Here is an 18,058-nt window from a genome sequence, read left to right as displayed (position 1 = left end):
CTAAAACATCCATTCCCGACTCCACTCCACCATCTCCTAATTTTTGATATGATATTACAGCACCTCGCAGATCAGCTTGCTCCCATCTTCATCCTACCTACCTTCGTGATTATCATTGTAATCTTTTATCCAACTCCAACAAGATGATTCCCATCATATTCGATATTCTATCTCCCAAGTTTTGTCATATGATTCGTTAGTTGCTCCTTATAAATCTATCGCTTTAAATATCTCATCTCATTTGAACCACAATTCTATCATCAAGCAGGCAAATATCTAGAATGGTGATAGGCCATGCACCTTGACATGGAGTTGAATAACACCTGGTCAGTTGTCCCTCTACTGGTTGGTAAACATTCCATTGGTTCCAAATGGGTTTATGAAGTGAAAATGAGCGCAAATGTGTCTGTGGAGCTCTACGAAGCTCGCTTGGTCGCAAAGGGTTATAACCAACAAGAAGGTATCGATTTTATGGACATTTTTTTCCCGATGACAAAACTCTTACTGTCAAAATATTGCTCGTTGTCGCTCATAATTGGAAATTAGTTCAACTAGATGTCAATAATGCCTTTCTTAATGGTGATATCTTTGAAGAAGTGTACATGGACCTTCCCTTTGGATCACATCTGGGGGAGCATGGCCAGAACATGTTCAAACTCGTTTGTCGTCTCCATAAATCCATTTATGGACTTAAGCAAGCCTCATGTCAATGGTGTGCTAAGTTTTCTCAAGCCCTCCTTGAATTTGGCTATATGCAATCCCAGTCTGATTACTCTCTATTCACCAAGGGTTCCGGGGCTTTCTTTGTAGCATTGTTAGTATATGTTTATAATATAATTCTTGCAGGTCCTTGTCCGGATATTCTCACTTCTCTGAAGGCGTTTCTTCACTCTTAGTTCAAACTCAAGGACCTTGGGACTTGAAATGCTTTCTGGGATTGGAAATCGCTCGGTCCTCACGGGGTATAGTTATATCTCAACTAGGGATGGCAATGGGGCGGGGCGGGTTTGCCATCCCCATCTCCGAATTCCAACCCCACCCCCATACCCGTCCCAATCCCCGTATTTTCGGGTTCGGAGAATCACCAAACCCGAAACTTCGGGGATCAACTTCCCATCCCCGCCCCCATCCCTGTTTCAAAAATATTAATATGGCAAAATGATGGGGATAGTAATCTCATACCCGCCCCGAACCCGAAAAAATCGAGGATCCCCATCCTCGTTTCGGGTTTTCCCCGTGGGGTCCCAAACCCGTGGGAAAATTTGTCATCCCTAATCTCAACGCCAATATACTCTCCAATTACTCAAAGACACTGATTATTTGGGTAGCAAACTGGTACATGTTCCTATGGATCTTAAGACATCTCTCAACTTCTGTGATGGCGACCCTCTGCCCGATGTCACACGATACCGCCACCTAGTTGTTCGACTTCTATATTTCACATTGTCACGTCCAGACATTACCTATGCAGTACATAAGCTAAGCAAATTCGTATCTTAGCCTCGATCTCCTCATCTATAGGCTACTCACCATCTGTTGAGATACCTCAAAGGTATTGTGGGTCAAGGCCTCTATTTCGGAGCGAGTTCGAGAATTTCGGGGATGTGGATAGTAATCTCATACCCGCCCAGAACTACATCGAAGATTTAAAAAATCCCCGAACCCGAACCCAAACCAGAAAAAATCGAGGATCCCCATCCCCGTTTCGGGTTTTTCCCGTAGGGTCCCAAACCCGTGAAAAAAGTTGTCATTCCTAATCTCAACGCCAATATACTCTCCAATTACTCAAAGACACTGATTATTTGGGTAGCAAACTGGTACATGTTCCCATGGATCTTAAGACATCTCTCAACTTCTGTGATGGCGACCCTCTGCCCGATGTCACACGATACCGCCGCCTAGTTGTTCGACTTCTATATCTCACATGGTCACGTCCAGACATTACCTATGCAGTACATAAGCTAAGCAAATTCGTATCTCAGCCTCGATCTCCTCATCTATAGGCTACTTACCATCAGTTGAGATACCTCAAAGGTATTGCGGGTCAAGGCCTCTATTTTTCTGCAGCATCTCCCTTGCAACATAAGGCCTTTTCCGATGCTCATTGGGGTTCTTGTGTGGATTCTCGTAAATCAACTACTGGATTTTGTGTATTCTTAGGTTATTCGCTCATCTCATGGAAAGCAAAGCGCCAAGTCATGGTCTCTCGCTCTTCTGCCAAAGCCGAGTATCACGCTCTAGCATCTATAGCAAGTGAACTCATTTGGTTACGAGCTTTACTCAAAGATCTATCATTTGATTCTCCCCAGCCATCGGTCATATTTTGTGACAACCTCGCAGCTATACATATCGCGTCAAATCCTATATTCCACGAAATAACGAAGCACATCGAAAATTATTGTCATTTTGTTCGACATCAACTAAAGAATGGACAACTGTAGCTCCTTTCCCACCATTTTGACAAACTTCAGATGATTGAATCAAATTACCAGAATTTTCTCTCCGTCAACTTCTAATATAGTATTACGGTTCTGAAATTAAGCCATCTTTGATATCTCAATTTTTTTGTTATATTAATTTATTCTCTATAAAAATATATCACAAATTTAAGAGTAGCATTAATCGTTACAGGGACGGATCCAGAATTAGAGTTGGGTTGGGCTTAAATTAATGTAATATATATATATATATAGACACACACACACACACACACTATAAGTCATTACATTGCACTGTTCAACAAAATTAAATTTTTTTTGGTCATATATGTTTGTCTCTTTGCGGTTTTGGTCTTCTATGTTATCAAATTCAATTTTAGTCCGTTATCTTTTTTTTTATTTGCAATTTTATTCTTCGGCTTGACGCTCACATGGAAACAATGAATTGTTGATGTAACACTGATGTGTATAATGAGTGCTACATCAGCACTTCCAATAGAAAAAAATTAAAATTGCAAAAATAAAAAATTACAGGATTAAAATGAAAATTTCAAAACATAGAAGATCTAAAGCGCAAAATGACAAATTTACAGAATCAAAATACAATTTTCCCCCAAAAATGTACTAGAATTAAGGAGATGGGCGGGACTTTGGGTGTGAAAAGTTGAGCTTTAGTGGACTAAATAAAAACTTTACATGTCACGCCCCGGGACCGAGGTTATGACACCGACGTTGTTTAACAACCACACGATCGAAAAACAACCAGCCTCGTAGTACATCATAAACCGAAACCAGTTTATTATCATAAATTTCCCAAAAGTTCACTGTCTTTACAACTCTGAAAGAAATAGAAACATGCGGAAGCGTAAATACATGCTACTAAAATCATAAGACAGAATAATCGACCAGTCACGAATTAGACTGCTTCGTCACCATCCCCAAAAGTAGTCTTGCTCCTCATCCTCAATTTGATTCTCATTCTTATCTGGGTAAGAAACTAATGGGTGACTATTTTGGAGAAATACTCAGTAAATGGGGGCCGATCGTGCATGACAAATATCGAGGTTATATATATAAATAAATTATCACAATTTCAATGTTTAGCATGCCGAATCAAATACTAACACAAATACAAATATAGCACTGAAAATCATCTCATTTTCTATGGTTTTTACTGATCAGTCCCCTATATGTTACTTCTCTAAGGGACGAGGCCAAAGGAACGGTTATTATAACCCACCGCATCAGGGCCTAAACAAAGCATATCAAAGTTCGGAATTTCCTTACCATTTCTAAATCGAATCATTACAGTGCATTACAAATACTCAACATGCTTCCAATAAACGAAAATTCCAAAGGATTGCATACGAAACGGAAACAAATATATCATGCCGATCGAATTTTCAAAGTCATAGTTATTTTCGAAATATATTATGCTCACTTAAAAGAAAATAAGTGTGCCAAATAAAATAGTATCAAAAACCCACTTACCGTATTCTAATTGCTCAAGGAAACGTGAATGGTGAGATTGCGGCAGAGCTTTGTTACTAGAGGACGAAGAGATTCGAGAATACGGTGATGCTAGAGAGGATTTTGAGATTTTGAAGTGTAAGTTTCGAATGAGGAGTCCTCCTATTTATAGGCACGGATAATCAGCTACAAAGGTAATCTCTTAAGTCGCTCCACGAATGACGTTGATGGCTTAATCAAATGGATGATTGCACTAATCTCTCCCGGATGAACGTGGCCTCTTCTTGGTTCAAGGTACACACTCGAGATTCATGCTGTAAGGGAGTGATTTCGGTTTTCCTTAAGTTGCAAATGGGGAGTGATTTTGGCTGCATGAATTTCCTCCACAATTGGTGCACTCCCATATTGCATGGTCTTCACATTCTCCCCTCCTTATTGTAAGTTTCGTCCTCGAAACTTGGATTAACTTGTCCTTCGAAAAGGTAGGGGTAATGGTCTCTTATTTTCTCTTCGAGTTCCCAAGTGGCTTCTCTTTCGGTATGATTAGACCATTGTACTTTGACGTATGGAATCGTTCGTCGCCTTAGCACTTGGTCCTTGGTATCCACGATTATGATCGGGACTTTCTTATAAGTAAGTCCTTCATTCAAGTCTCCCTCGATTAAGAGTGGTTCAGCTTCAAGGATGTGGCTTGGATCCGAAACATATCTTCTTAGTTGTGAAACATGGAAGACATTATGGATTCTAGACATATTCGGTGGGAGTGCCAATCTGTATGCAAGTGTTCCCACTTTCTCCAGAATTTCAAAAGGTCCAACATATCTAGGGTTCAGTTTCCCGGGTTTGTTGAATCGAACCACACCTTTCATTGGTGATACTTTCAAGTAAGCTTTATCTCCCGTCATGAATTCCACTGGTCTTCTTTTCAAATCAGCCCAACTTTTCCGTCGATCTTGTGCCACTTTAAGTCTCTCCTTGATTATAGCGATTTTATCCACTGTTTCTTGGATCAATTCGGGTCCAGTGATGGCTTTTTCCCCTACTTCATCCCAATATAGTGGTGACCGGCATTTTCGCCCATACAGAGCTTCATACGGCGCCATTCCGATGCTGCTGTGATAACTGTTATTGTAAGAAAACTCAATCAAAGGCAAATGTTCACTCCAATTACCACTAAAGTCGAGAGCACATGCTCTCAACATATCTTCTAGAGTTTGAATTGTCCTCTCTGTTTGGCCATCGGTCTGAGGATGATAGGTCGTACTGAGAGTGACCTTATTTCCCATGGCTTGTTGAAAGCTCCTCCAAAAACGAGATACAAACCTCGGGTCTCTGTCTGACAATATGCTGGCTGGAACCCCATGTAATCGTACGATATTATTCATGTACAATGTGGCTAGCTTGTCCAAATTATAGTTCATGCGGACAGGTAAGAAATGCGCAGATTTTGTGAGTCTATCTACGATTACCCAGATGCCACCATGGCTTTGTCTAGACTTTGGTAACCCGACTACAAAGTCCATGGAGATATGTTCCCATTTCCATTCTGGAATCTCTAGAGGTTGAAGAATCCCTCCAGGTCTTTGGTGCTCTGCTTTGACTTGTTGGCACACAATACATTTGGAAACAAATATCGCAACATCCTTTTTCATTCCACTCCACCAGAAATTCTTCTTCAGGTCTCTGTACATCTTGGTACTGCCAGGATGGACTGAAAATTTCGACTTGTGAGCCTATGTCATTATCTCCTGGCGAAGGTTATCGTTGTCTGGTACGCATAACCGCCCTTTCATCCAAAGGACTCCTTTGTCGTCGATCTGAGTATCTTGAGACTTTTCTTCCTTAGCTTGTTCTTTAAGTTTTACTAGAACTGGGTCTCGATCCTGGTTCAACTTGACGATTTCTCGCAGACATGGCTGAGCGGAGAGTGCAGCTAAGGTAACCTTACTCATATTCCTCCGACTCAAAGCATCAGCCACTTTGTTTGCCTTACCTGGATGGTAGCTTATGGTCAAGTCGTAATCCTTCAATAGCTCAATCCATCGTCTTTGCCTCTTATTTAATTCCTTTTGGGTGAACAAGTATTTGAGGCTCTGGTGGTCCGTGAAGATTTCTCACTTGGAGCCATAGAGGTAATGTCTCTATATCTTCAAAGCAAAGACGACTGCTGCCAGTTCGAGGTCGTGAGTGGGGTAATTCCGTTCGTGTGGTTTCAACTGCCTTGATGCATAGGCAATTACTCTTCCTACTTGCATGAATACACATCCCAACCCTTTCTTCGATGCGTCACTGTAGATGGTGAAATCCTTGTCTTCAGTGGGCAAGACTAACACTGGTGTAGATGCGAGCTTTTCTTTCAATGTTTGAAAACTTTTCTCGCAGCTGTCATCCCAAATGAATTTAGAATTCCTCTGAGTAAGTTTTGTCAGTGCTATGGCCATGGAAGAGAATCCTTCGACGAATTTCCTGTAGTAGCCTGCCAGTCCAAGAAATCTTCTAATATCTGTGGCATTCTTTGGTTTCGGCCAATCTAGAATTGCCTCCACCTTCCTCGGATCCACTGATACTCCTGCTTCAGATATCACATGACCTAAAAAGGACACACTGCTTAGCCAGAATTCACATTTCTTGAACTTGGCATAGAGTTTCTTCTCCCTTAAAGTTTGTAGAGTGAGGCGGAGATGCTCTTCGTGATCTTCCTTGATAGAAGATTAGACAAGGATGTCGTCAATGAATACCACTATGAACCGATCCAGGAACGGCTTGAATACTCTGTTCATTAGGTCCATAAAGGCTGCTGGTGCGTTCGTCAAACCAAAGGCCATCACTGTGAATTCGTAGTGCCCATACCTTATTCGAAAGGCCGTCTTTGGGATGTCTTCCGCCCTGACCTTCAATTGGTGGTAGCCCGTTCTCAAATCCAATTTGGAAAACATTGTGGCTCCCTTAAGCTGATCAAACAGGTCATCTATTCTCGGAAGAGGGTACTTGTTCTTGATAGTGATCTTATTCAATTCCCTATAGTCAATGCACAGCCTCATGCTCCCATCTTTCTTCTTGACAAAAAGTACTGGAGCTCCCCATGGAGACGCACTTGGTCGAATCTTCTTTTTGTCTAGCAATTCTTGAAGTTGCTCCTTCAGCTCCTTAAGTTCAGCTGGTGCCATTCTGTACGGTGCCTTGGAGATGGGTGCCGCTCCGGGTACTAAATTGATTTCGAACTCAATTTCACGATCCTGGACTATCCCTGGTAGTTCCTCTGGAAAGACTTCTAAGTTCAATCTCCTCCTTCACTTCGTTAACCATTGCTAGATAGATATCTTCTCCAGATTTCATGGTTTTCCATGCTTGGGATGCGGAAAGTAGTTACTTCCGTTCCTTGGATTTTCCATGATACACGACCTCTTTTTGGTCCGGGGTTCGGAGCCTGACACTCTTTCCCTTACAATCTACCATCGCATTATATCTTTCTAACCAATCCATTCCTAAGATGATGTCGAACTCCACCATGTTCAGTTGTATCAATTCTGCTTGGAATAGGTGCTCATGGATACAGATTTTACACTTTCGGTGCACTCTATGTGTTTCGATTGTCTTACTAGTAGGAGTTGTTACTCTAAATGGTTCGACTAGTATTTCAGGTGTAAGCCCTAGTTTCTTAGTGAACCTTTTAGATATAAATGAATGAGTAGCACCACTGTCAAACAACACATAAGATGGCATTTCATTGACAAAAATGGTACCTGCTACGACATAGTTTGCATCATCTGCTTATTCTTGAGTTATTGCAAATACACGGGCATTGGGCTTATTTTCCTTTGACTTGTTGGGGTTATAATCAACATTTGGTTTGGTACCTCTCTTTAATGGCTCGGGACAATTAGCAATTCGATGCCCTAATTTCCCACAATTGAAACATGCTCCAGTCTGTCTGTGGCATTCTCCAGAATGACGACTATTGCATTTGGGGCACATCTTTGGTTCTTGGTAAGTTGGGTGGGACGAAGCACTTTTGAATGACCCACTGGACTGATTTGGTCTCTTGAATGGTGGTTTCCCATGAGATGACCAGTCCAATAAAAGGTCGCTTATTCTTGTTCTCGTCCTCCCGACGCTTGATGTCTGTCTCTGCTCTTATTGCTGCTCCCATTAAATCAGCAAAGCTTGTAGGTTGGTAAACTGCTAAGGATGACTGGATACGGCTGCTCAATCCCTTCTTGTATCTGTGCATCTTCAGAACTTCATCTGCCATGATTGTTGGGGCATAAGTTCCAAGGTCATTGAATCGGGAGGTGTAATCTACCACTGACATGTCTGGAGTCTGCGAGAAGTTCTCAAACTCACTAAGTTTCTGTAGTCTGACTTCTGCTGGGAAATATTGTTTGAGAAAGACATCTCTGAATTGTTGCCAGGTAATTGCTCCGGCGGCTGTCAGGGTAGGTGAGACTGTTTCCCACCACTTGCTTGCCTTGTCCTCCAGGAATGGTATTATCACCTCTACTTTGAGTGCCTCGGGTATCTCTAACAATCACAGTTGGGTTTCCATGATTTTCAACCTATTCTGGCTACTTTCAGGATCGGCGTCTCCCTTGAACACTGGGCAACGGTTCTTATGAAGGGACTCATAATGATACTTGATCCCATTCTGTGCCGGTGGTGGTTTAGGCTGCTGATTACCATTACCATTGGTGTTTCCTAAACCCTGGATAGCTGTTGCCACTATGGTGGCTATAGCCATCAAATCTACTTGGCTCAGGCTCACTCTGGGAGGTGGATTTCCGTCAGCATTTGGATCTCTATTATTGTCGTTGCGGTTGTTAGTGTTGGCGTACCGCGGATTGCGATTGTTTCGTGGAGGTCTTCCGGCCATTTCCTACAAGGGTACAAGTTTCTAAGATATCGTTTGCTCACATATATATGAATTAATCATGAACTGAAATTGGTCATTGATATAATCAAATAAACTTTTTATTGATCCAATCGAAAATAGAAGCAATACAAATCAAAGTTTTAGGAAACAAGAAAAGAAAAGACAGAAAATTCACGAGAAAGCAAATGGATTATAAATCCTTATTACAAATGGTCACGACACTAGGTCCTTATTCATCTAAAATCTCGCCATCTCATACTGCTTCGTCTTCAATCGGCTCTTCTATCGGTTCCATTTCAGGTTCTAAGTCAATAAGGACATCTTGAAGTTGTTGAACCTGATTTTGTAACTATTCGTTATGCATAGTCAGATGCTGCACCGAATCTTGAAGCTCTTGAATGATCAATGCATCTTGCTGATGTCGTTGGACTGCTATAAAAGAGGTCTGCTCCAAGAGAGTACGGAGATGAGCTTTCTTTTCCTCTAGCTCGTGCTTTTCTTCTTGCTGCATGTGTAATGTCGCAATCAATTTCCCGTTGTCTTTCTGTTCTAGTGCTAGGGATGCTCGAAGGTCTTTAATGATGAGGTCCTTGTCAGGGACGGCTTTAACACTCATGCGTGCCAGTGGTCCGAGTGCGAGGTCTAGAAGAACTTGAAGCCATTTCCTGAAATCAAAGAAAGAAAATGGAAAGGCTCAGAATAAGTTTAATGATATATAGCAGAAAGTAGTAAAATAGCAATTTATCGAAAATTTTCCAAAAATAGAAATTTTGGAATTAGACACATGGGTTCGAAGCATAAGTCGAGAGGATTCCGGAACAATCGACGGAATCGAATTCGGAATTTTCTATGAGAAGTTATAGGGTCCACGAATATTTCCTAAAACGGCAAAATCGACGTTTCGGAGGCCTAAACGAAGGAATTTCGCGATTTCGTCGTGATTTTCGCTCGTTGGGCCGTTTCGGAGGGGATAGCATTGGCCGATTTTAGAAATTCCACCGAAAATTTTTCTTACCCAACCGGATTATGAACCTGGCGGCTCTGATACCACTTAAATGTCACGCCCCGGGACCGAGGTTATGACACCGGCGTTTTTTAACAACCACACGATCGAAAAACAACCAACCTCGTAGTACATCATAAACCGAAACCAGTTTATTATCATAAATTTCCCAAAAGTTCACTGTCTTTACAACTCTGAAAGAAATAGAAACATGCGGAAGCGTAAATACATGCTACTAAAATCATAAGACAGAATAATCGACCGGTCACGAATTAGACTGCTTCGTCACCATCCCCAAAATTAGTCTTGCTCCTCATCCTCATTTGATTCTCATTCTTATCTGGGTGAGAAAGTAATGGGTGACTATTTTGGAGAAATACTCAGTAAATGGGGGCCGATCGTTCATGACAAATATCGAGGTTATACATATAAATTATTATCACAATTTCAATGTTTAGCATGTCGAATCAAATACTAACACAAATACGAATATAGCACTGAAAATCATCTCATTTTCTATGGTTTTTACTGATCAATCCCCTATATGTTACTCCTCTAAGGGGCGAGGCCAAAGGAACGGTTATTATAACCCACCGCATCAGGGCCTAAACAAAGCATATCAAAGTTCGGAATTTCCTTATCATTTCTAAATCGAATCATTACAGTGCATTACAAATACTCAACATGCTTTCAATAAACGAAAATTCCGAAGGATTGCATACGAAACGGAAACGAATATATCATGCCGATCGAATTTTCAAAGTCATAGTTATTTTTGAAATATATTATGCTCACTTAAAAGAAAATAAGTGTGCCAAATAAAATAGTATAAAAAACCCACTTACCGTATTCTGACTGCTCAAGGAAACGTGAATGGTGAGATTGCGGCGGAGCTTTGTTACTAGAGGACGAAGAGCTTCGAGAATACAGTGATGCTAAAGAGGATTTTGAGATTTTGAAGTGTAAGTTTCGAATGAGGAGTCCTCCTATTTATAGGCACGGATAATCAGCTACAAAGGTAAGCCCTTAAGTCGCTCCACGAATGACGTTGATGGCTTAATCAAATGGATGATTGCACTAATCTCTCCCGGATGAACGTGGCCTCTTCTTGGTTCAAGGTACACACTCGAGATTCATGCTGTAAGGGAGTGATTTCGGTTTTCCTTAAGTTGCAAATGGGGAGTGATTTTGGCTGCATGAATTTCCTCCACAATTGGTGCACTCCCATATTGCATGGTCTTCACATTACACAATAATAAAAAAAAATTGGAGATGGGCTAAAGTCTAGGACAAGATAGATCTGTCCTTGAATGGTTCGAACTGTAAGTAGAAAATAAAAAGTGAACAATTGATGTCGTACACGTATATAAGAAACAGAAATGGACATGCACAATATGGTTATTTTGAACTGGGAAAGTTTAGATGGTATTGTTTGATCCAACCAATTTTTTTTGGAAAAATAGTGTGATCAAATGATATTTGATTCACACTATTCATACCTTGCAAGAATGCAATTGAAGAGGATGCATCCAAATTTAAAAGGGTACTATATATGGAATTAGTTGTTCTAAAATTAGGAAAAGGTGACTAGGAAGTGAGGAGATCATGACACACACATTTTATATATAGCAACATCAGCTCATTCCATGTGTATAAAATTTCTACATATTTCAAAGAATATATTTTCTTTTCTCAATTAAAATAAGACTAGGTCGAAATAACTTCCATCTCATTCATAATTATTATTAGGGGCAATGAGAAGGGGTTGTTGCTGCAGCATAACAGTACTAGTTCATCATGTAGTGATGATGCAGGGTTTGGTGGTGAATGTGTTTTCATCCACTAATATTAATAGTAACAGTAAAGGTGCAGTAGATCAATTAGGATCAAATGTTGCACAGGTGACAACATTGTTCGTGTTTGGGGACTCTTTGGTGGATAATGGAAATAACAATTTTCTCAATTCTATGGCCAAATCAAACTACTATCCCTATGGAATCGATTCCAACCTTGGATCCACCGGAAGATTCTCAAATGGAAACACTTTTGTTCATTACCTTGGTAGTTGATCTATATATATTTGTTTTAAATAAAAAAGTCAATTTCTTTCTTCATTCATTCATTTTAATCCCATCACATACATAGGTGGGTGGTTGGGTATTGCAGCTCCTCCACCATTTGCAGATCCCACCACTTTTGGAGCTAAAATTTTGGGAGGAGTCAATTATGCTTCTGCAGCTGGTGGCATCCTAGACGAAACTGGCCAACACTTCGTATGTAGTAGTTATAAATTAATTATTTCAACGTCACTACATATTAATTAATTAGTATATATATAATTGCAATATAAATATATATATGTATGGGCAGGGAGACAGGTACTCATTGAGCCAACAAGTGATTAACTTTGAGACAACGTTGAGTCGGTTGAGGACCATGATGACCGGAGAGAACCTTAGCCGATATCTAGCTAAAGCCATAGCAGTGCTGGTGTTCGGGAGTAACGACTACATCAACAACTATTTGCTGCTGGCCATGTATCCCTCTAGCTTTAATTATAATCCCTCCCAGTTCGCGAATCTTCTCCTCGCTCATTATGCTTGACAACTCGCCACACTGTACAGTTTGGGACTTCGCAAAATAGTGGTGGCAGGCGTAGGCCCGCTGGGTTGCATACCGAGCCAGCTAGCCACGGGGCAGGCCCCGGCAGGAAGGTGTGTGGACTACGTGAACCAAATGCTTGGTGCGTTCAACGAGGGGTTGCTATCCCTGGTGAAGACCATGAACAATGGAACCCACCCCGGGGCCATCTTCGTGTACGGGAACACATACGGTGCGATCGGGGACGTACTGAACAATCCAGAGAGACACGGGTTCAGGGTGGTGGACAGAGGGTGCTGCGGAATTGGGAGGAACCAAGCACAGATAACGTGCATGCCTTGGTCCACCCCATGTTCCAACAGGAATGAGTACGTGTTTTGGGATGCCTTCCATCCAACACAAGCTGTGGATGCTATACTTGCTCACAGGGCTTATGCGGGGCCTCCGTCCGACGCATATCCTATCAACGTTCAACAATTGTCTATGATTAATAATCTTTTCTATATATATATATATGATACCTCATGAATGAGCCCACTACCCTTAGCCCATCTCTAGCCCAAATGAAAGACAGGCCCACCAAGGGCCCAAGTATTCTTCTATAAATATCAGGTTTGAGCGTATGATTATTGATTCACTATATTATTTTCAGCAGCACCCTTAGCTGCTCCCCCCATATATCATCAGTCTCTGACTTGAGCGTCGGAGGGACTACGCCGGGACACTCTCTCGGTCCCCTTCTAACGGTTTTATTCGTGATTTCAGGCTCAGGATAATTTTAAAACCTGCGTTTGGACTAGTGACACTTACTGGAACCGGACCCTAAATTTTCTGTGAGTATCAATTGGCGTCGTCTGTGGGAACTTGAGCTAAGATGTAGAGATGGTAGGCACGAAAAGGAGTAGAAGAGCTAACTCAGCATCATCGCGTCCTCATATGGGACCCGAACAATTTCATGTTGAGACGAGGCAGGAACAACCGCATCATGAGACGAGGCAGGAACAACCTCGTCAGGAGACAAGAGCCGAGCAGCCCCGTCACGAGACACAGATCGAGTAACCCCGTCCCAATGAGAATGTGGGGAACTTGACCCTGGAACAGTTGGGACAATTTATTACCCAAACAGTGAACGAGGCCATGAAGAGGAACCAAGAGTCTACGTTTGCTGAGGAACAGGCCATTCGCCAGGAGCGAGAGGAAAATGTGGAGGGTCGTCAGAGCGGGGTTGAAGAGACGCGACCCATCCCAAGTGGGGAGAATTTGGAGATAGGAGAGATGTGGAAGGAAATACGAATGTTGAGGCAGCAGTTGGGAAGCAGAGCACCGGCACCCAAGAGAGGAAGTCCTTTTTCACTGGCCATTTTGGAAGAAGGGCTTCCTCCAAATTTCCGACAGTCGAACGTGGGAGAGTACGACGGGCATACTGACCCGGAAGAACACTTGGGAAGGTTTGAGAATACGGCTCTTTTACATCAATATTCGGATGGAGTCAGGTGCAGGGTATTTCTGGGCACGCTGGTGAGGTCAGCTCAGCAATGGTTTAACACCTTGCAGCCCAATTTCATACAATCTTTCGAGGATTTTTCTACGGCTTTCTTGCACCGATTCGCTAGCAGCAAAAGACATCAGAAAAATTATCTGAGCCTGTTCGTGATGAAACAACAAGAAGCTGAAACTCTACGAGAATTCGTCTAGCACTTCAACGGTGCAGCGCTGGAGATACCAGCAGCTACCCCCGACAACATGATAAGTGCCTTCACACAAGGACTGAGGGGAGGAGAATTTTTCAAATCTTTGGTTAAGAAACCTCCGTCGAGTTATGATGATCTGCTAGCTCGGGCGGAAAAATATATAAATCTTGAAGATGCCCAGCGACACAAGAGGATGGAGCAACGACCTGGGGGAAGTAGAGTTGACGGAGCAGAAAGAGGAGGTAAGAAGAGAGGTGCGGGCGAGAAGGAGGAGAATAAAGCTAGGGACAGAGGACATTTCTCATCCCATGTTCCCCTGGATAGGAGTCGTGACAAGATGATGGAGGTGAGGGAGCCCAAGTGGAGGTGGGAGATGTCGCAAAGGGTTGACAGTAGTGCTAGATTGCCTTCGCGGGACAGCGAGAGAGATCCGCATCCGGTAGCCGACCGAGGTCTCATCCGTCCCCTAGGCGTGGTCAAGGCCCTCCATGGATAAATCAGAGGGTCGGGGGGCAAAGAGGGGAAGGTCGGGGTCAAGATGTCCCTCAGGAACCCGTCGAACCGAGGAGGAGAATGAATGAGGATAACCACCCTACGAGAGGAATGATTCATATGATCTCGGAAGGTGTTACTAATAGAGACTCTGGGCGAGCTCGGAAGGCGCATGGGAGAAGGTTGGAGAACTTTGAGATATCTAGGGGTGCAGACTTATCATAAGACCCCATCATCATCTTTGGGTCGGAAGACCTCCGAGACGTTGTGACTCCACATAACGATGCCTTGGTGGTGACGGCCACCATTGCCAATTATGATGTGGCGAGGATATTTATTGATAATGGAAGCTCTGTAAACATCTTGTTCAAGAGCACGTTGGATCAAATGAAGGGGGAAGGATTTGAGTATGAGTCGGTCTCCACCCCGTTGTATGGGTTTGCAGGACATGCCATCCCGTCTTTGGGTCAGATTGTTCTTCCCTTATCCTTGGGCACTGATCCACGGCAGGTAATAAAAATGATAGCCTTCACCGTGGTGGATACCCCGTCAGCGTATAATGGAATTCTAGGACGGCCAGCCCTGAAGGATTTTAGAGCCGTAACTTACCACTTATCATCAGAAGCTTAGGTTTCCTGTGGGAAAAAGGACTTGGAGTCTTGTGTGGGGACCAAAAAGACGCGCGTCGGTGTTATGAAGGGGTAGTGAGGGAGGAGGGAAAAAGAGTGCGTGTGGAGGTTAACATAATTAGGAAATGAAGAAGTGGGTGACATGGTCGTGGGAAGGTACAAGAAGAGCAGAGAGGAAAGTTGGAGAATGCTCAAGGTAAGGCTTTAAAGAGGCCCTTGAATGATTACCACCTGAGAAAATATCATTCTTGATTTTATCGTTGATGTATTTCATTTGTGAATTCGCCCTATGTAATAAGTTAAAATTCAATAAAGCCACGTTCTTATATTCATTTAATGGATGTTGTTGTATTATGAGGGTGATATAAATTAAATTTTCCTGCTGAGGCATCGTCCAGCAGAGGAGCAGAGTCTGGGAGGAGAAGAATTAAATTTTCCTGTTGAGGCTTCGCCCAGCAGAGGAGCAGAGTTTGGGAGGAGAAGAATTAAATTTTTTTGCTGAGGCATCGCCCAGCAGAGGAGCAGAGTTTGCGAGGAGAAGAATAAAATTTTCCTGCTGAGGCATCGCCCAACAGAAGAGCAGGGTCTGGGAGGAGAAGAATTAAATTTTCCTGCTGAGGCATCGCCCAGCAGAGGAGCAGGGTCTGGGAGGAGAAGAATAAAACTTTCCTGCTAAGGCATCGTCTTGCAGAGGAGCAGAGTTGGGGTGGAGAAAAAAATAAATTTTCCTGCTAAGGCATCGCCTAACAGAGGAGCAGAGTTGGGGAGGAGAAAAATTTATTTTCCTGCTAAGGCATCGCCTAACAGAGGAGCAGAGTTGGGGAGGAGAAAAATTTATTTTCCTGCTAAGGCATCGCCTAGCAGAGGAGTTAAGGGGTGAGGATGGAGAATATTTATTTTCCTGCTAAGGCCTCGCCTAGCAGAGGAGTCAGAGGGTGAGGAGGTGATATTTTTATTTTCCTGCTAAGGCGTCGCCTAGCAGAGGAGTTAGAGAGTGAGGATGGAGAATATTTATTTTCCTGCTAAGGCATCGCCTAGCAGAGGAGTCAGAGGGTGAGGAGGTTGAAGTTTGATTTTTCCTGCTAAGGCCCGGGTTAGCAGAGGAGTTAGGGGGTGAGGGTGGAGAATTTTTATTTTCCTGCTAAGGCATCGTCTTGCAGAGGAGCAGAGTTGGGGTGGAGAAAAAATTAAATTTTCCTGCTAAGGCATCGCCTAGCAGAGGAGCAGAGTTGGGGAGGAGCAAAATTTATTTTCCTGCTAAGATGTCGCCTAGCAAAGGAGTTAGGGGGTGAGGATGGAAAATATTTATTTTCCTGCTAAGGCATCGCCTAGCAGAGGAGTAAGGGGGTGAGGAGGTGATAATTTTATTTTTTTGCTAAGGCGTCGCCTAGCAGAAGAGTTAGAGAGTGAGGATGGAGAATATTTATTTTACTGCTAAGACATCGCCTAGCAGAGGAGTCAGAGGGTGAGGAGGTGGAGGTATTATTTTCCTGCTCAGGAATCGCCTAGAAGAGGAGTCAGAGGGTGAGAAAGTTGAAGTTTGATTTTTCCTACTAAGGCCCGGCTTAGCAGAGGAGTTAGAGGGTGAGGGTGGAATAGCAAAGTTGGAGAGGAGAAAAATTTTAGTTTCCTGCTAAGGCATTGCCTAGAAGAGGAGGAGAGTTGGGGAGGAGAAAAATTTTATTTTCCTGCTAAGACATCACCTGACAGATGAGTTAGAGGGTGAGGAGGTTAGAATTTTACTTTCCTGCTGAGGCGTCGCCTAGCAGAGGAGTCAGAGAGTGAGGAGTTGGAAATTAAATTTTATTTTCCTGCTGAGCCATCGCCTAGCAGAGGAGTCAGAGGGTGAGGAGGTTGAAGTTTGATTTTTCATGCTAAGGCCCGGCTTAGCAGAGGAGTTACGAGGTGATGAGGTAAGAGTTTTACTTTCCTGCTAAGGTGTCACCTAGCAGATAAGTCAGAGGGTGAGAAAGTTGAAGCTTTATTTTTCATGTTAAGGACTATTTTAGCAGAGGAGTTAAGGGCGACGAGGGCATACTCTGTTAGAAAAATTTATTTGGTTTGCCGATAACGAACGATGTTTGCCACTGCGAAAATTACGGGGATCGACCTTACCGGTCAGGTCATGGGGGTTAGGGGGTGTTTCAGAAATCACACAACTATTCGCAAGAGAATATCTCCAATGTATCCTATTCGAAATAAAATACTCAAGAAATAAGGCCGCAAGGATGAGCCGGTGACGAGCACGAGGACGCGCCATGCGAGCGTGCATGCTCGAGTGCAGCGAGACTGACGCAGGGGCGAGGCTTGGGTGAGGTGAGGGCCAGGGCGAGCGTGAAGGCAGGGCTGGGGCGAGGCGAGCGTGCGGGCTTGGGCAAGGCGAGGGCAAGGGCGACTGTGAGGGCAGGGCTTGGGCGAGGCGAGGAAGGCATGTGGCGAGGCTGGGTGAGGCAGACGCTCGGGCAAGTGCGAGGAGGGTGTGAGGCAAGACTGGCTCATGTGAGAGGCTTGGGCGAGGCGAGGGTGGTGGCTATGGCAAGGCGAGCGTGGGGTGTGTTGGGGCGAGGGCGTGGAGGATGGCAGGGCGAGCGTGGGGCATGTTGGGGGAGGGAGAGGAGGTGGCAAGGCGAGCATGGGGCGTGTTGGGGCGAGGGTGGCAGGGCGAGGGCGAGGAGGTGGCAGGGCGAGAGCTCGGAGGGCGAGAGTGCTGACGGCGCCCTGGGCGAGGCTGCGTGCTTGGGCATGCACGGCGAGCGGTGAGAGTGGCGAAGGAGGCGGGGCTGCGCGCTGGGTGTGCTTGGCAAGGGCGGAGAGGCTACGTCCTGAGCGTGCTGGGCGAGTGGCGAAGGCGGAGAGGCTGCGCG

General features: G+C 43.8%; 1 protein-coding gene and 1 pseudogene across 1 annotated transcript; one reads left to right on the top strand and one right to left on the bottom strand.

Moving 5' to 3' along the window:
• Window positions 1-7,274: 7,274 nt before the first annotated feature.
• On the bottom strand, window positions 7,275-8,778 carry LOC142530617 (uncharacterized). Its single transcript, XM_075636439.1, has 3 exons — window positions 8,478-8,778; window positions 7,934-8,429; window positions 7,275-7,605 (listed from the first exon to the last, which is right to left on the bottom strand). Exons 1-3 carry the CDS (start codon window positions 8,776-8,778, stop codon window positions 7,275-7,277), a joined length of 1,128 nt encoding a protein of 375 aa, XP_075492554.1.
• Window positions 8,779-11,451: 2,673 nt separating this feature from the next.
• Window positions 11,452-12,910, top strand: LOC142530616 (GDSL esterase/lipase At1g71250-like; annotated as a pseudogene).
• The last annotated feature ends 5,148 nt before the right edge of the window (window positions 12,911-18,058 follow it).

Source organism: Primulina tabacum, chromosome 17 (assembly GCF_025594145.1).
Source record: "Primulina tabacum isolate GXHZ01 chromosome 17, ASM2559414v2, whole genome shotgun sequence".
Classification (NCBI taxonomy): Eukaryota; Viridiplantae; Streptophyta; class Magnoliopsida; order Lamiales; family Gesneriaceae; genus Primulina; species Primulina tabacum.
Note: the sequence above shows the minus strand (reverse complement) of the source record. Positions and strands in the feature narration are given on the sequence as shown.

What these genes read in the sequence shown, in the direction of transcription:
- LOC142530617 (XM_075636439.1), bottom strand. Translation starts at nt 8,778, where the DNA reads ATGGCCGGAAGACCTCCACGAAACAATCGCAATCCGCGGTACGCCAAC. An exon ending in GGGAGACGCCGATCCTGAAA is followed by an intron (nt 8,430 to 8,477) that starts GTAGCCAGAATA and finishes TGTGATTGTTAG; the next exon opens with AGATACCCGAGGCACTCAAA. An exon ending in CAAGAGACCAAATCAGTCCA is followed by an intron (nt 7,606 to 7,933) that starts GTGGGTCATTCA and finishes GTTGTTTGACAG; the next exon opens with TGGTGCTACTCATTCATTTA.